At 27.2% G+C, this 18,991-nt stretch overlaps 5 protein-coding genes across 5 annotated transcripts; 2 read left to right on the top strand and 3 right to left on the bottom strand.

Moving 5' to 3' along the window:
* Positions 1-1,423: 1,423 nt before the first annotated feature.
* On the top strand, positions 1,424-4,917 carry OCT59_023455 (uncharacterized protein; the record flags this gene model as incomplete). The annotated part of the gene is made up of 13 exons (XM_025316278.2): positions 1,424-1,558; positions 1,638-1,749; positions 1,849-2,661; positions 2,788-2,890; positions 3,040-3,208; positions 3,291-3,890; positions 3,976-4,037; positions 4,263-4,354; positions 4,458-4,478; positions 4,546-4,592; positions 4,657-4,695; positions 4,778-4,814; positions 4,895-4,917. 13 exons carry the CDS (start codon positions 1,424-1,426, stop codon positions 4,915-4,917), a joined length of 2,253 nt encoding a protein of 750 aa, XP_025180881.2.
* Positions 4,918-6,204: 1,287 nt separating this feature from the next.
* Positions 6,205-6,599, bottom strand: OCT59_023454 (uncharacterized protein; the record flags this gene model as incomplete). The annotated part of the gene is made up of 2 exons (XM_025325509.2): positions 6,205-6,503; positions 6,569-6,599. 2 exons carry the CDS (start codon positions 6,597-6,599, stop codon positions 6,205-6,207), a joined length of 330 nt encoding a protein of 109 aa, XP_025180882.2.
* A 2,197-nt stretch (positions 6,600-8,796) lies between these two features.
* On the bottom strand, positions 8,797-11,080 carry OCT59_023453 (uncharacterized protein; the record flags this gene model as incomplete). Its single annotated transcript, XM_025331874.2, has 5 exons — positions 8,797-9,929; positions 10,012-10,342; positions 10,420-10,604; positions 10,675-10,741; positions 10,823-11,080. The coding sequence occupies 5 exons, from the start codon at positions 11,078-11,080 to the stop codon at positions 8,797-8,799; spliced, it is 1,974 nt and encodes a 657-aa protein (XP_025180883.1).
* Positions 11,081-12,687: 1,607 nt separating this feature from the next.
* On the bottom strand, positions 12,688-13,881 carry OCT59_023452 (uncharacterized protein; the record flags this gene model as incomplete). Its single annotated transcript, XM_066134699.1, has 2 exons — positions 12,688-13,437; positions 13,618-13,881. The coding sequence occupies 2 exons, from the start codon at positions 13,879-13,881 to the stop codon at positions 12,688-12,690; spliced, it is 1,014 nt and encodes a 337-aa protein (XP_065990796.1).
* A 512-nt stretch (positions 13,882-14,393) lies between these two features.
* On the top strand, positions 14,394-18,675 carry OCT59_023451 (uncharacterized protein; the record flags this gene model as incomplete). Its single annotated transcript, XM_025309219.2, has 9 exons — positions 14,394-14,859; positions 14,932-16,223; positions 16,284-16,389; positions 16,461-16,574; positions 16,714-17,160; positions 17,230-17,354; positions 17,427-17,847; positions 17,915-18,231; positions 18,313-18,675. 9 exons carry the CDS (start codon positions 14,394-14,396, stop codon positions 18,673-18,675), a joined length of 3,651 nt encoding a protein of 1,216 aa, XP_025180884.2.
* Positions 18,676-18,991: the final 316 nt, after the last annotated feature.

Genomic DNA, 18,991 nt, shown 5'->3' with positions numbered 1-18,991 from the left:
TTTCGCTAACGAAGGAAATCAAAAGTCACGAGATATCTAAGAACCGCTTTTTATTGGCTTTTTCTGTACCACTATATCAGATCGCATTCATTTTGATCGGATCAAATCTCCGCATCTACCGAACATGAATCAATATATACATAATATATTGCATACTGTATATAGTAATATTAAGATATCACATCAGGAGAACTTTCAAATGCGTTTTTAAAAAAAAGAATATAAAAAAAAAAATTTAATTTTTTCTGTACCATCATAATTGAAAAACGTATCAGTAGATCAGCTGATTAGTGTGTGAAAAAAAAAAATAATACTTTTATTAGGAATAGTATCATGGAATTTTATAATATTTATCATATTTATCGGAAATACTGTATCTAGTTTAAAGATAAAGTAATTATAAGCAAATTATAGCAAATATTTTTTATGTTAACGGATCATTTCGGGAATTTTATCAAAATAAGAAGCAACAATTCGAAATTTCGAATATTTAAGAATGATGAGATTTTTTCATTGAACTAAATTGTGTCAACGTTGTCAAATTAATTTCTCCATTATGATTAATTTGTACGTGTAACACATGATATTATTAAGATAACTAGATATGAGTAATCTATTACCTGTCTTAAAATGTATATTTTCTTTACAATCTAGACCTAATAACTTTATTTTATTTTACCTACTCACAAAAAAAAATTTTCACTTACACAAAGGCATAATTCAATCAATATTTAAACATATGCACTGTATATTAAAGTCGACTTCTATAATTGACTTGAACTGCATTTTATTTTAATAATATATTATTAAAATGATAACAAAATGTATAATAAAATAGATATATAATAAATATAATAAGAATAACTGAAAGCATTTAGAAATTTTATAAATCCTCTTCATTCTCTTCACTAACCTTCCGTTCACTAAAATTAACAAGTATGCCAACATTAACGAAGAACAATTTGTAGAATTGACCTGAATGTATGTTAAAGCAGTTTATATTAAAAATTTAGATATTAATTTTCTATTTATTTTAATAATTTTTATTAGAATGAGATAAATGGAGTAGTACGGAAGAGTAAATCGAAGCTCCTTTGTGGAATTGAGTAAAATTATTCCACACAGTCCCAGGCAAATTTGTCATTCGTAAGTTAATAACCAATTTTTCAGTTCTCTCTTTTTTTTAAAGAAAAAATATTAAATTAATTTATTAACCACAAAAATGTAGTTGGTGGAATAAGTTGGATCCGCGACATAAGTAAATTATTATAATCCTTTTTTTTATAAAGAAAAAATCTTTGAAGTAATTTTTCTTTGTTTTAGTCTGTTTAACCATCCACGTACCTTTTACGCATAGAGAAAAAGAATATATTTACGAGTGGATGGAAGAGTATTTCTCCTATAATAATAATAATAAAATTCCATGGAAGACTTTACAATCGAACATGGAAAAAAGTATTTGAAAGGTTGCGTTCCAGAAATAAAATTAAAAACGTTTGGTACTCCAGGAAGAGGACAATTAAAAAATCTTACTGAAATTTTCAATAACTCATTTCAAGTATTTTTTAACGTCCTTATTATATATACTATCATATAATGTTAAGCATATGGGCTTTCAAATTGCTTATGGATCAAAGGATGATAGAGAAACAGAAAAAAAAGTCACTTCAATAGTACAAGTAATTGACCAAAATTTCCTGTCTCGTGAGGGTTATAGAGCTTTAGTTGCAGTGGAACCTGATTTAGAACGTGAATGGATAGTATCTGAACAATGACTTAAAATAACAAAAAATATGAATCAGAAAATTGCAATTAGTCTCATTAATATTCCAATTATTCCAACTTTAGATGAATTAGATTTTGCTGAAAGTTCATATATTTTTGGTGAAGGGATAATTGAAATTAAAAACATTACAAATGGAGGGCATCGTAGTGCAAAAGATATTTTAACATATATTATACCAGCTCTCATCTTTGAAGGGGTATTGGATATAAGTAATCCAATAATTCATTTACGTATATCTGGAGATGGACGTAATGTGGGAAGGAAAATAAAACAGGTTATGATCACTATGGCGATTTTGAATGATGAACAAAACATTCACAAACCTGATCATCACTATACAACCATTCTTTTTCCAGGAATAGAGAGTTATGAACTTTTGGAAGTTATGATGTCACCATTCATTCAAGAACTAAATGATCTTAAGAATTATGGTTTAAAAATTAATAATATAATTTGGAAGTTTGAGTTGTACTTTAGCTCTGACTGGAAGTTTCTGTCTATATGTCTTGGATTTAATGCAGCTAATTCAAATTATTTCTGTCCGTGGTGTCAGATATCCAAGCATGACCAAATTAATAATCAAACTAATTGGAAAATTAGTAAAAAAATGGAAAAAATAAATGAATATCCAGGTCATAGTAAAAAGCCACTCTTTAATATGATTTCTTTAGATCATTGGATTCCAGATGAACTTCATATTATGCTCCGAATTTTTGATCGTCTTTGGAGCTTAGTCTTGTCAGAATTAAAAGATGTTGATCAATTTGATAACATATGTCATAATGAAATTGTGCAAGAAATGAACAGAATTGGAGTTCATTTTCAATTTTGGGAAGAGAATGGATCTAATACATGGAATTATACATCATTAATGGGTAATGATAAGTTAAAAGTTCTAAAAGATTTTGATTTAGGTTGAATATTACCACCTTCACGAGCCAAAAAAATTTGAGAGTTGTGGGATAGATTCAACCTAATTTACTCCAATCTTAAATTAAAAGATTATGACCCACACCAGTTTCAATTTGAAGCAGAAGACTGGCTGGAATTGTTTTTAACTCCAGATAGAGTTATTCCAAATTCAAATCGCATTGAAAAAGGATTGTACAGTCCAAGCGCAATTACTCCATACATACATGTTCTCGTGTATCACATATCCAAGTTTATGGAAATTCATAAGCAATGGGGCATAAAGGCGTTTTCTTGCGCACCTGTAGAAAAAAAAATCATCAACAAGTTACTTATTTTTTTAGACAATCTTTTAAAGGTGGTGGTAGTAAGCATAAGTCAGTAATAAAAGATATCCTAGAGTATGAAAGTAGATCTCTTTTTTACCTATTTGATTATGTTGTAACTTCTACACCAAAACCAAAAAAATTAATATTTTTTAAAGATTATGTAGTATTTATTGTAGTGACCGATGTATGTATGTATGGTGATCAATGTATGATGATGTATATCTCTGGCGGCCTGGTCACATGATGCCATCCTGGAACATTTAAAGTCATGGGGCCAAGTATTGGAAATATCCTTTAAGACACAACACAAGTATCAGTCCGTTTGGACTAAAATGATACTAAAACCAACTGTAGACACGGACTTTGTTATGAGAACGTGGCAACAAAAATTGGGTGATGGTCTTGTCCGCTGGTATCCTGGACATTGGAAATTAAGAGAACATAAGGCTTGGGAACATTTTCAAGTAAAATTTTCTCTTCTGGAAGACTGGAAATCTAATCCGTTAGCATTCAGTTACCACAATAATCAATCCTTTGAACATACATTGAGTCATAAATTGAAGGGTCACGCTTTTATTCATTTAAAGGTGCATGGGATATGTCAGTTGATTGCTTACTTTGAAACGCATGAACACCTACTTAGATGTATGGAATTTAAGCATCATTGGAAGCTGACCATTTCAACTCCTCCCACAAAAAAAATTCCTCAAAAGTCCAAAAAGGACAAAAAACCTTATTCACAGCAAAGTAAAGGGAAAAATTTGGGCAAATCGCTCAGTTCCTTGACTCGTTCGTGCAACAAATCCAATACTCAACAAAAGACTGAAGACACGCGTTCTTTACTTTTAAAACTCCTGAACCTTTTGGTATAAGATTGTGAATAATCAAATCCTAAATAGCATAGAATAAGTGGCTTTAACTGTATTACAGTCATAACATTTTTCTTTTTAGGTGAAATCAGTGGCGCTTATTTCTTTTGTAGGACCCAAGAAAGCAGTTAATTGGTGTTTAAGGTGATTTAGGTGGATCGGTAGGATGGTGTTTTTCTTTTTTTTTCTATTTTACTTTCTTTTTTCTTTTTCTCGGTGTCTTTGGTTTTTTTTTAGCTTCCGCTTTTTTTCCATCCCCTTTTATTGGTCACATTCCTGGTCCCAGTGCGTTTTTTTTTATTCATTTTATTTTTTAAATATAGGCTGCAGCGTAGTTTTCCAGTCTTTATTATTCCCAAACTTAAATAGGTCCCGTAGGGGATGCAAAATGTTAACAATATCATTTTTAGTTTTATTTTATAATTCTATTATATGTAATCTTACATTCACTATTTTCGATCGTAAATAAAAAAAATAAATATGTATATCTCTGGTCACTCCACTAAATTTAATTGGCAGAAATCTTGTGACTTAATTTTTATGCAGTTAATTTGATTTTAATAGATTCGCAATACGCATGTAGAGGTAAATTTTTTGGTGTCTTTTTTTATTTGAGAACATTATTAATAATACTCTTTTTTTTTATTTTTAGGAATACTTTGCACTTCAATATGGACCTTGAAATCGCAGGTTGGAAAGGTGAGTGTCCTGTTTTTTTCGTTTCAGTATCTTTTTGTTAACGCAATTGTTTTTTCTTCTTTAGAACTTTGATATGGACTTAGTAAAATTGCAAATTGGAAAGGTGGGTATCACGTTTTTTCATTTTAATGTCTTTTTTTTTATTTGAGAACCTTGTATATATTATTTTTCTTTTTCTTCTTTAGAAACACTTTGCACTTCGGTATAGACCTTATTGGAAAAGTAAGTTTCACATTTTTTTTTATTTCAGTATCTTTTTTCTATTTGAAAATGTTATTAATAATATTTTTTTCTTACTCTAGAAATACCTTGGACTTCAGTATAAATTTTCACAAGTAGTTTGCGTCTTTTTTTTTAATCTTGGAGCATTATTAATGTTCCTTCTTTCTTTTTTTAGGAATTTTTTGGTTGTGTTTCTTGATTTGATTCTTGGAATTTATCTTGATCATATCTCTTGATCTTAGCTTGTTTTGTACTTTTCGTAGCTAATTAAAATAGTTATTATTATGAGGGGTTATCTTTAGGTTCAATGAGATAAACTAGTTGGATGATTTTTTTATTTCATGTTACTTCTTTTTATTGTTGGAATTCTTAAATAAAAGAAAAAAAGAGAATGTTAGTGATGTTTTCAAATTAAAAAAAAACCACAAAATACCAAATAAAAATAAATAAAACAAAGATACACACTTTGCAATTTCATGAAATTGATCATTTGAAATGCACAGAAAGATATCGAAAAAATATCATGCGCAGTAAGTGCGTCATCCCTATACACCACTATATTATGTGATTGTATAATCACAGTGCGTCATATCCGTCATAAAACATTTGGCGTTTGTTTAAGTTTTTTACTATGAGATCTGAGCACGATAGAACATACAAACTGAGCAAAGGGTTTAAGTTAAAATACTGTTTCTCATAAAAGGTACAATTTAAATATTTTAGCATTTGAAATCCCAAACTATTAATAAAATAATTGACTATTTACGAGTATCATTAATATTTTTAAAGCCTTAATATATATCATTTTTAATGAATCAAAATCCTAACACTCAAGAGTATTCCGTTATGAGCGACCCAGTACGATTACGTTCAATAATAACTCCAAATCAAAAGAACAAGGCCGTATCTACCGAAGATAACCCTACGAAAAAAACGAAATTTTCATTAATAAAAAAAAATTATTTTTTCATAATCATGAATACTTACACCGTCATGCATTTTTTACGAAAGTTCCAATTTCAAAAGATATGCCAATAATCCATTAAAAATTATAAATGGAAATCTTCCTTATGTAGCGCCTGAAGTTATTGTTGGAAGAGAATATATTTTTGTATCAAATATTTATAGTATTGCAATGCTTATGTGAGAAATTCATATGGACAACCAGGTCCTAAGTCGTTACTAGAAAAATAAAAAATAAACTATAAATGGTCCATATGATACATGACATTATCGCAAGTGCGATAAACTAGAAATACGATTTAATTCTGGCCGGAATTAGCATAATTTTAGCCTAACATAATATTAGAATAACGTGTAACAATTTTATTTGTTTATTTTTATTTTTAATTTGCCAAACCTTATTTGCGTCTTATATAATACTTTTTGACTAAAAAATTACACTATCGGAATGAGTAACCAAATCCGCCGATATGGTGTGTGGATTTGTAATCTGTCTTTCATACTTATCAATATCAGTAAAACTTGTCTGAACTGCTTGTGCCCATCTTTTATTACCAATATTATCTTGTTCTTCTACAATTTTCAATGCTTGACATAGTATTAATTTGTAATCTTTAAAAAGTTGCATCTTTTGGTCGTCATCATCATCACTCATTGAATTTACAATTGCGAATTGAGCAGTTTTTTTATTATCCATTAAATTTGTTATATTGCTTAATGTATTATCTAAAAAAAAAATAAAAAAAGTTTATTTTTGTTATTGTCAATATGGTAATATAAATATTATTTACCTCTATTTGAATTAGAAGGTGGATTTTGCATTGATTTTTCGCCTGGTAAAAATATAAATGGGTATACTATCTCTTGACGTTGAACTTTGTAAAAAAAGTATTGTAAATTGAGAAGATGCTTACAATTTAAAATCTTTTCACCATGAAGGTTTTTCACGACCACATAAATATTTATTGTTGTTAATGATGTGTAAGAAGAATATAAATTACTAAATCAAGACGTGGTCGAAAATTTTTTTGAAATATTGCCATTAAAATCTATACTACTAGTTAAATCATTTTCTAAATATCCATTAGTGTTGATTTCTAAAATTCTTTCAAATAATTGTTTTGACATTTCTTCTAGAGTTAAAGTTCTACCTCTGTGTTAGTAGATAATTAGATTGTTCATATTGCAAAGTAGCTTTATGATGACAATATTACAAATTTTAAATTGCTGAGTATTTTCGTTAATGTTTTTCAACATTTTTTACATTTTTGTAAATTATTAGTAGTTACAATATCCATATTGAAAGTGGAAAGGCGAAACTTTAATAAAAGATTAACTAACTAGTAATATTTATGTAAATTACTTAATCACAATCATGTGATACGTGATGATCACATGATTTACGCAGAATTTTTGGGGTGTTCTTGGGGTAGTTGTATTATATTTTAAATCCTATGACCTTATCATCTAGTAAAGTAAAATGAGTTAAAATTTTGGAATTCACATGAAATAAAGATAACAGTAAATTACTTGATCATATTAGGTTTAATAAAAATCTGGAATTTAATTTGAACAGTGCTAGGGAAATTCATGTAAAGTGATACTAATCTATAAGACAATTTGAATGTAATTATGCTAATTCTACGCACACATCTCTTTATTATAAAAGGACATACAATAGGCCAAAATATAGTGCTCTAGTATCGTATAAGAAGGTACATTTAGTCATTTAGACCATAAGCAGTCTATACGGTATAGTAATTCTTATTTTTATTATTTTAGATTTTAGAATATAACTTCATTAGTTGTGTAAAAACGGGTACTACGAGATCGAGCCATTTCCTCATTAACTTTATTACTGTAGTTATATTTATTATAATATTATCGTATTGTTATAATGACATTTTTAATTTTATTCTTGAAATATAGTATATCTTTTTTTTCAATTTCATGTATCGAAATAATTGAATTAAATAAATTGTGTAGTATATCAATTAACTAGCTTTATTTAAATTACCAATTAGAATAAATTTTTAAATATCGAACTTGAAATAAAATAGTAAGAAATGTATTCAATTGGAATATCAATGTATGATAGGTACAGTATATGGTTTAATTTACAATACTGTATTACTGTATGTCTGTATCTGGTGATGTGATGATGCGACACCATCCAATAAAAATCTGAGATTTTGTAGACCGATGCAAACTTAATTCAATTCGCCTTTTATCCAATCATTAATTGTCATATCTAACCGATTTCAATAATTCCATCCTCTGTCCATTCTTCAATAATTTTCATTATCCATCTTCAGCGGCCTTAATCTCATTTTCTGCTTGATGTAACATTAGAGTGTAGTTTAACAAAAGTATATCAAGTCGTATAGTAAAATTTAAATTAATTTTTTTTCATAATACATAAAATATAAAGTAATATATGTATTATTTCCAAAAACAACGATTAATAATTCACCAGTTTATAAATTAAATAAATTAAATATAATATGATTACACAATATTACAATAAGGCAGTCTTGCTTTGATGGACGAGTCATTTTACTAGTAAATTATCCTAAAATTTTTAAAATTTCATGACTTATGCTCTATTAGAATTTGTAAATTTTAATGGATATATGATGAATTTTAAGAAACATGAAATAACTCATTTTTCTCCTGAAACTTCTAAAGAAAAAATTTTTGAAAGGTTTGATTTATTATTAATTTTTTTTTTTTAAAAAAAAAGCGAGATACTTTATGGAAAAGACAGATATTTGGAATATTTTCGCGAAATTTGAAACGAAAATGTTAAAGAGTCCAGAGTTATTAAGGATTAAAATAATAAAAAATTTATTATTAAATTATTATGATTATAGTATAAATTATAATACAGTATAGTTTAATACAAAAAAAAATCTTCAAGTAAATTTTACCATACGACTTGATATTCTTTTGTTAAACTATGTTAATAGTAACATTTAAAAATGATTATTGGCTATTCAGATAAATAAATTAATAAATGCTAAATTTCTTGGATATTTTTATTAAGCTTTTTTAACTTATTTTGAGCATTTTGGTAACCTTGTTTAGCAGATTTTTTATACCAATAAATTGCCTGATTTATATCTTTTTCTATTTCATTACCATATTCATACATTAAAGCAATATTAAATTGAGCTACACTATTCTCTAAATTTGCTGCTTTTTCATATAATTTAAATGCCATTTTCTTATCAGGATCGGTTCCAATTCCATTATTATAACAAAATCCTAACATAGTCATTCCATCTGAATATCCCTTTTCAGCTGATTTTTTAAAAAATTCAATAGATTTATTATAATCTTGTTCAATACCTTCTCCATCTTTATACATATGACCAATATTATGTTGCGCTATACTATTATCTAAATTTGCTGCTTTTAAATATAATTCAAATGCCTTTAACTTATCAACATCAGTTCCAATTCCAATATCATGACAATATCCTAACAAATTTATTCCACTTGAATATTCTTTATCCGCTAATTTTTTAGATAATTTAAAAGCTTTTTCATAATCTTTATCAGTACCTTCCCCGTCCATATACATATTAGCAAGTTCAAATTGTGCTACAATATTTTCTAATTCTGCCGCTTTTTGATATAATTTAAATGCTTTTTGTACATCAGCACTAATTACAATTCCATAATAATTAAAATAACCAAGTAATTGAATAAAATTTGAATCATTTTGATTATTTAAAAGCCAATTATAAATTTCTTGTAAATTAATCTTGAGATTATTAATATAATCAAGAATATGTTTCTTTCTTACTCTTTCTTCTATTCCTTCATTTACCTCCTTAAAATAAAGATTAACTAATTCATTCACTACAATACTTAAATCCTCTTCATATATATTTTCGTTAATATTTTGAATTGTAGGTTCAACTTCCCTTATACTTATTCTGTTAAAATTTACTTCGTGAGATAAATCATCAGCAGTTGATAGGTCAATATTAAACTGTTGCTTATTTTTTATTAACGAAGGGTTTAATGTGAGATCAAATGTTTGATAATCTCCTGTTATTATACTTGAATTTGTGACAATTGCTTTTATTTTAGCAACAACTTGACTCATAGTTGGCCTATTGTCTGGTTCACCATTCCAGCATTCTAAATAAAACGTAAAAAAAAGACTTTAAAAATTTTAAACTAGATGCATAATATAAATAAGAGTATATTAAATAATATTTACCAATGTAAAGACTTGAATAATTTGAAGGGGTATCTGAAACAATTGCTTCTCTATAACCTTTCGAAATTTGCATAACTAAACTAGAATCATAAAGTTGATCTTTAAATGGCGGTTGACCACTTGATATCTCCCACAAAATCACTCCAATACTGTATACGTCACTCTTTTTATTTAGTAAGTATGACTTGTTACTGACAAATTTTTTGGGGTCAACATAAGGGACTGTGTCAAATAAATCCAGATCTCGTTCAGAAGCTTCCTTGATTCTTTTCGATAATCCAAAGTCGGCCAATTTGATAGTATTTTTATTGATCAAAACATTGTTAGAGTGCTATTATAAATAAAATATAATAAAACATGAGCAAATATTAATAAATTCTGTATTATAAACAATTCTAAATAAATTACCAAATTACGATGAATAATTTCTTCATCATGCAAGTATGATATCCCACAGATTAATTGATATGATAATTTGTATTTATCTTCCCATGTGAGTTTCTTAAAATTTTCTTTTAAATAATTTTGTAAGGAATTTGCATCAGCATATTCCATAACTAATAAATATTTCTTCAAATTACCGTTTCGATTTTCTATTTTAAAAAAAGAATTGAATCAATCTCATTAATAAAGTTCAATAAAATTATATACATTTATCATTACCTTTGGCTGTCAATCCAAAAATTTGAATAATATTATTATGAAAATTTATTTTACGATGAAGTTTAATCTGGGATAAAAATGATAATTTAATATATTATATTAAAAATAAAATAACTGTAAATCAAAGATATATATAATTATTAATTACCTCATGAATGATTTCTTTTACAATGACGGCGTTATCAAAGTTGAATGATTTTAACGCAAAATATTGTTCAGAATTTTTCAAATTTGTACGATAAACTTTTCCAAAGTTATGATCATCAATTTTTTTATTATCAATTTTTTCAATATTATAAAAATCTTTATAATCGTAATATTTTATATGTTTTTTAGAAATAGCTTCTTTAATCCATTCAAATGAATTATTGAAAATTTGTATTTCAGTATTATTAGAAATTGACATTGTTGATTTGTGAAATAATAATAAAAATGCAAGGAGTAAAAAAAATTTTATCATATGTAGCAAATATTTATATTTGTTTGTGTGTACGGTAATACAGTACTGCAGATCAATTTTCTGCGGCACCGTTATATGCTTATCATTTTGAATTTGGTCGACAAACAATCTTATAAAAAATTAACGTCAATTAAAATTTTTAAATTCATGAAAATTTAAAATTTTATCTTAATCTTATTATCTTATTTAAGGGAAAAATGGATACTTTATGTATTATTTTTTTCACGTTTTTTTGTTATTACGCAATTTAAACTTGCCGTCGATCAGTTTTTTGTGATCCGCAGCTTCTCGTTAAAGTGTTAAACTCGTTAAAATCGGAACCTTATCCGATTATTTTGACGGATTGATTCGATTTTTTAATTCCATCCAGTATTATTTTCATTTTGTGCCAATACTATAATTGTGGGCAGAGCTAAATCATTTTTTGACATTTAATTCTGTCTAAAATATAATTTCAGCGAGAGTTAAAGCTTAGATTGACAGTTCCAGACGCTAGTGTGAATTATAATTCGAAAGGTTCCAGATCGGAACCATAATTTCTCTTCCACATCAATCAAGAACAGGAACTATATATGTATAAATAACAGTCCAATAAAGTATAGTAACGTATAACCAATAATTAATATCGAACTATACTGTATATAAAATTGAAGAAATAAGCATATCGCTACGTCTGAATCGATGTTCCAAACATAGTGGTATGCTACATGCCTTGTTCGGAAGATGAATTTTCTGAATGTTACCAAATTCTCTCGATAAGAAACAAAATTTGCAGTGTCCAGTGATTTTCAATTTTACTGTAACATCGTATTGCTAATACCTTACTTTCTTTCTTGATATTTTATTTTGAAAATGGCATCAATTTTATAATTTTAGTACTGTATATAAATAATATTATAATAGGTGTATGGTATGATCGTTTTATAAATTTTCACTTTATAATATTTTTAAAATTATCATAAAATAACATCATCATTCTGATTGGTTGCATCAGTATTCACATGTTTCATAAATTTCAGAGTTTAGGTTTTGGAAATTTGAAAATCGACGAAACTAGTTTCGCTGAGTTTCAGAATTAATCCATCGTAAAAGTTCATTATCCGTATTAAATTTTCATATAAAAACTTCAGAAATTATCTGATGAGAGTAAAATGAAAAAAAATAGTATTGAATATTTATTTTAAAAGTACAAAACAAATATATTTATTATACGCAATTATTTTTAACTTAATAATTATTTTTAGTAAATTTTACATAAAGTGTTTAACATTTGCATAACCTCTTAAGAAATATAAACATATTGTATGTAACCTATTAATGTTTAGTGGTTAACGCTTTTAGTAAATAGAAAATGGAAATATTCTTGAAATGTTAATGGTAAAATAAAAAGCCTCCAAAAAAAGAATTAAAAATTAACATCTTACTGAAAAAAGCCTTCCAAAAAAAAAAAGTATTAATATCTGTAGTTTCGAAATTAATATTTTTTTTTTGAAAAAATATTTCTATATAAGGTTGACATGCTGCTTTATATTAAAAAAATTAAAATACATAATTTATTTTATTAATTTGTCTAATTTTTTTTGAGCATGTTTATATCCTTGTTCAGCAGATTTTTTGTACCAATAAATTGCTTGATCAATATCTTCTTCAACTAAGTCTCCAATTTCATATATTAAAGCAATATTATATTGACCTAAATAATTTCCCAAATTTGCAGATTTTTGGTACAATTCAAATGCCTTTTGCCTATCAACATTAGTTCCAACCCCACCATCATAACACCATCCTAAATTATTTATTCCATATGAATTGCCCAAATCTGCTGCTTTTTGATATAAATCAAATGCTTTTTGTATATTAATTTGAGTTCCAAATCCATTTTTATAACAATAGCCCAAGTTACTTATTCCTGTTGAATTTCCTAAATCTGCTGCTTTTTTGTATGATTCAAATGCTTTTTGTTTATCAATAACAGTTCCAACTCCATTATTATAACAATATCCTAATCTATTTATTGCATTTGGAATTCCTTTTTCTGCTAATTTTTTAGATAATTTAAAAGCAAAATCAGGATTTTTTTCAACTCCTTTTCCATGAATATAAATATTAGCAAGATCTATTTGAGCTACATAATTTCCTAATTCTGCTGATTTATGATATAATTCAATTGCTTTTTTCCTATTAAGATCAATCTCAATTCCATGATAATTAAAATATCCAAATAAATAAATAGAATTTGAATTATTTTGATTATTTAAAAGCCAATTATCGATTTCTTGTGAATTTATCTTCTTATTATTACCCTATAAAAAATTTTATCCGTTATTTTTGTAAAAACTCCGTGAAAATGAGCCTTTCACGGATCCATTCACGGAAAATGCAAATAATTCGATAAATTCCGTGATATAAAGTTATTAATTCCGGAAATATGAGCCTTTTACGGAAAAAAGATGGAATAAAAAAAACGGATTGACTTTTTTTACAGGGTTAATATAATTTAAAACATGTTGTTTAATTATTATTTCATCATTACCTTCATTTAATTTATTAAAAATAAGATTAACTAATTCATCAATCACAATACTTATATCTCCTTCAAAAATATATTTATTGATATTTTTAGTTGTAGGTTCTATTTCTTTTATATTCATTTTATCAAAATTTTTAATAATTTGAATAAATTCATTGATTGAATCATTAATTTTTGTAAAATCATTATTATTTGAATTGATTTTCGTATCAGGCATCGTAAATTATTTTAAGGAGAAAGAATAGTAAAATTTGTGTAAATTTTTTTTTTTACAAATTTATTTTAAGTGTATGGTGATTCAGTTGGTGACACTGTTACCGTTGATCAAGTATGACGTGCCACAGAATTATTGTAGAATTTTTAAAATTTTGGCCTGATTTAGGATTTGCAATCATCATAATGCAGGGCCCCTGAATACATATATAATGACCTTGTCGTACACTCAGGCTAGATTTTTTTGTGTGTTCATCGTACAGTTACACAATTTGCCTTTTTTGATGGTATTGTGGCTTGACGTTCGAAGTACACTTAATATGATTATCAAAAATTTTTTGTTGTACGGTTTATATTAATCTAAGATCAATTCGTAGTACATGACATAAAGAACAGATGTATATGATGTACAATTGAATATAGATTTGTAGTACATATGATGTACGCGTTATATAATATTTTTATGGTTAGCAATTATAATTTTTTTTTCAACGTTCTTTGTTTTAAATGTTTTAAATGGAAGAAAAAACAGCAACAGTGAAACGTAAAGCTTATGTACAAACAAAATTGAATTTTCCTGTAAAAGTAAATGATAGTCCTTCCACAGAGAGAAAGATACAAAAAGACAATTCTACACTCTTTGTAAATGCTAAACAGGCAATAAAACCAAAAGCCCAAATTAAAACTCAAAGTAATCGAAAGATACCGATACTTGGTGAATTCTTAAAAGATCCAAAATTAGAAAAACTTAGTAATAATCAAGTTTATTGTCATTATTGTGATACTGGAACGCCTATTACTTTACATCGGATTAATGATGGCTATCGATTATGGCAGCATCTTGAAACAAATATGCATAAAGATAACATAATAAATACTGAATCAAATCCTTCCAAAAAACTTCGTACCACTTTCCTGAATTTTGAAAGTAAACGAAAAGAAACTTTAAATACAGGAATGCATTTAGAATCATCAGGAAAAGGTAATTATTTAATTATTTAATAATGTTCAAAGAATAAAAGTAAAGAATCTTATCCAAATTCTCTATTTTTAGTGTGCCATGGTTTTTATTCTAAATCATTTGCAGCATTAGCACGATATGGAACATCAACAGATAAATACAAAATTTTACGTGATGATAATCTTTTTGATAAAAATGTTAAGGCACATGGATATATCAAAAGCAACGAATGTGAAGGTTATACAACATCCAAATATTGTTCCAAATGTGGTATTTTAGCACAAATGGATGCTGTACAAAAAAGGAATCGACGTTATCAAGAACTTATTGCACAAATTGATTGTTTGTTTCTCCTGAAAGAAGGTCAACCAATACCTGCAAGTATTATTTCTCAATTTGGAGATAGTTGGGCTCAATACGATATCAAAAAGCTGCATGAAACAATAATTACTTCACTTAAACATCGACCTGGACATACAAAATCAACAGAATTACAACAATTATGCACATATGTTGAAAAAGAAGTATCAGATCATTCCTATTATGTAATAGTTAACAAATATCCAGCACTTGGACGTATTATTGAAGCAGTTGAGACCCATGGGCTTGAGAATTGGGTTAGCCAATGTATAACCTTTTTAATTGACAAAACATTGGAAGAAAATCGACCTATATTTGTTGGAATGGCACAAGCTGTAACAAAAGTTATTGATAAATTGCAACGTGGTGTAACTTCTATGAGAGGAATTGGAGAGTATCATGAAAGTTTTATTGATTTTTTAGTTGTGCTTATGTCTATTAGCACTTTAGCAACACGTTGGCTCACAGCAAATTTGGCTGGACCAACAATTCGATTTTTACGGCATAAAAGAAATGAATCAGATATTTATTATAATATATATGGAATAAATACATCAAGTTTTCCAGATATTATTACAATGTGGCGTAAAGCATATGATTATGCTGGTCCTACAATATGTGCAAAAGATCAAACAAAAGTTGCAGAATTGATTGAAGTTTGTAAACAGCGGCAAAAATGGATTGGATGTGTGCCTATTGAAGATACTATAATTCCAACAACAATGACAATAGAGGAACTTCATAATAAAATTAGCAATTTTAAAAAAGCAACATATATTACAGTTTATGCTCTTTCAGCTTGTATTCCTGGAATACCGCCAATTGTGATTGCTGTCAATCCGTCAGACCAAACGGAAAAAGCAGAAATTAATACACATGATAACAATTTAATTATGAGAGAATTAAATCGTGCAGGAGCTATGACAATTGGTTTATATTTTGATGGTGCTACTCTTGATCGGAATTGGTTAGGTGAAGTTTATAGCGAAGATCCAACTTTTACTTGTGAACTTGCACTTAAAAAGGTAAGATCTTTAATAAAAGATTTTAAATAGCAATAATTAAAATGGACTTTTTTTTATTAGAATACTTCTATATTCAGTAAAATGAAATATCCTATAGCCTTACATTTGATGGATAATTCATTACCATTTATTTGTGGAACGGATATTTATCATTGTGTGAAAAAGGGTAAAATATTGTAAATATATGCTGTAGTTATATTTGATTTTATATAAATAAATTTTTATTTGATTATTAAGGACGAAATATGCATAATAGTGGAACAAGAGTGTGTCCAATTGGATATTACATTATGTCTACTGAACATTTGTGGATTTTAAAAGAAAATTCTGAAATTTATTCAGGTTTAACAAGTAATATTCTTAATCCTAAAGATAAGCAGGCAGATGAATCAGCTGAGAGATTTTTTTCATCATCTGTTTTAAAAGGCAAGTAAAATGTGAAGTAATTTTAGTTAAAAAATACAATTAATAATTTATTTATTATTCATAGGCTTTACAGATTATTCTGTGAAAAATAATGATGACGAAATGTATGGTGACGCTTGTTACCATTTTTTTTGTGGAATTTTGTTCGAATCATGGAAATCACATAGCATGGCCCATATAGATCGTGTAGGATTTGCTTGGGGCGCATGCATTTTTTTTGCAGGAGTACAACATTTTTTAAAAGCAAATCAAGCCACGTGTAATGGAAATAAATTTGGAATATCTTGGCAATCATGCGATGATTTTATCTATCTGGGATTAACCTTGATATTATTAATTCAACAATGGCCAAATTTTTATTCAAATTATCCTTTATGTCCGTGGATGATTTCTACTGCCTTTCTTGAGCATATATTTGGCTGTGCACGACGGATTATTGAAGATTTTACCGTACTAGATTTCTTATCAATGAATGAAAAAATTTTAAAAAATATTATGATTGAAATGAAAGGTTAGTAATTTAACTAAAACTTATTAGTTATTTTAAAAATAATTAAATTAATTATATATATAATCTTAGGTGATTTAATCAGACCCGATAATAATGATGGTTATAATATCAAATTATCCACAGTTAAAGAAAAATTGCCAAAAAATTTGACGGATTTTCCATCAATTTTTGATATTGATAATATGATAGAAAAGGTATATATTACATTATTATCTTATATTTATCCATCATTTATTATTATTAATTGTATGTTACTGAAATTTTAGACTTCGTATGCTATGAAAATTATACTTTGCAGTCTTGGCATAGTAGTAAATAAGGAAATTTTTTCAGAATTAATTCAACAATCCTTACATTCACTTAAAAAAATAAATAATCATAATATACCTATGGAGAACACAAGTGAAACTGATGAACTTGAGGGTGAATCAGAGGATGAATTGGATAATGAATGTGATATTGGCAAATTGCTCACACGACATCAACAACGCATATTGAATAGATCCAAATTTCCTGAACATCTTGACGTTCCTAATAATGATTTAGATGAAATGGATAATGAAAATACTCAATCAACTTTGGAACTGGATTTTGAGGATAATTTTTTTGAAAAGATAAATAAGGCATTTGGAAAAACTCATGAATTGAGTCCATTAGCAATAATGCAAGCAATGTCATATTATCGAGGTAATTTGAATTTAATTTTTTATTATTCTTTATTTTCAATGTTTTAATAAATTATTTGATACTTTAGAAAAATATGATTACTTTACTCAAAAGGAAAAGAAAAAAGTTGGAAATAAAGCTACACTCAATAAAAATAATCTCACAGTAGTCACTGAACTAGGCACAATGGATATTATGGCTGCCGTTCGTCAGGACCGATTAAGTAATACTGAACATCAAGCAAGAACAAAAGGACGAATTACACGATGGAAAACTGCATGCAAAAAGGTCTTTGATTCCACAAAAATAAATCCACAATCATCTAAATTCAAAAGAGGAGATTTTTATTATTATTGCGAAAATAGTCATTCTATTGTCATTGCTGAAATTATTGCAGTATTTGAGGTAAATTATTTTAAATTTTTATTATTTTTACTAAATTTTTTTATTATTCTTCAAAATTTATGGTTTTTTTACAAATTTAAGAAACGTGGATCAAGCTATGTTCGTGTAGATTTATTATCTGGTTTAAACGAAGGAAAAATTCATGCACGCTTGTATGATCTCAAGCCGGATTCAGCATGTGAATTTATTCCGATTATAAGCAAAGACCGTACACAATTCACATGTGAGTCTAATCCATTTCGTTTCATTGCACATTTGGGTTCTGTATTAGAAGAATATCATGGTACTTCTCACTGGTTAGGAAAAACACTAAAATTAGGAGATCTTCAATATGCGACATATTTCCATTTTGTTGGAAAGTCCTGCGAACTTGAACAATCCATTAAAGAAGCAGAAAAAATAATGCGGATGAGAAAAAATAATGCTAATTCTAACGATGAATAGTTTTAAAATAGTTTTTTTTCCTTCTATAACCTTTAGTGTACATGTGATTTATCAATAAACTTTTGTCGTACATTGTATTTGCTTTTGATTCAACTTTGTCTGTACACTCTATTAGAACGCAAAAATTATATATAAATTTATGTAGTACATTTAATAATAAATTTTAAAATATATGTACACTCTTTATTAAAATTTTTATGTACACTTATTATAACTGTCAAGGACGAGGTTTCATATATGCGCCACAGTGGCATTCAGGGGCCCTCATAATGCTGGCTAATATTAAATTTGGCCGGAATTTGAGAATCGTAATGTA

Source organism: Rhizophagus irregularis, chromosome 4 (genome assembly GCF_026210795.1).
Source record: "Rhizophagus irregularis chromosome 4, complete sequence".
In the NCBI taxonomy this organism is placed as follows: Eukaryota; Fungi; Glomeromycota; class Glomeromycetes; order Glomerales; family Glomeraceae; genus Rhizophagus; species Rhizophagus irregularis.
Note: the sequence above shows the minus strand (reverse complement) of the source record. Positions and strands in the feature narration are given on the sequence as shown.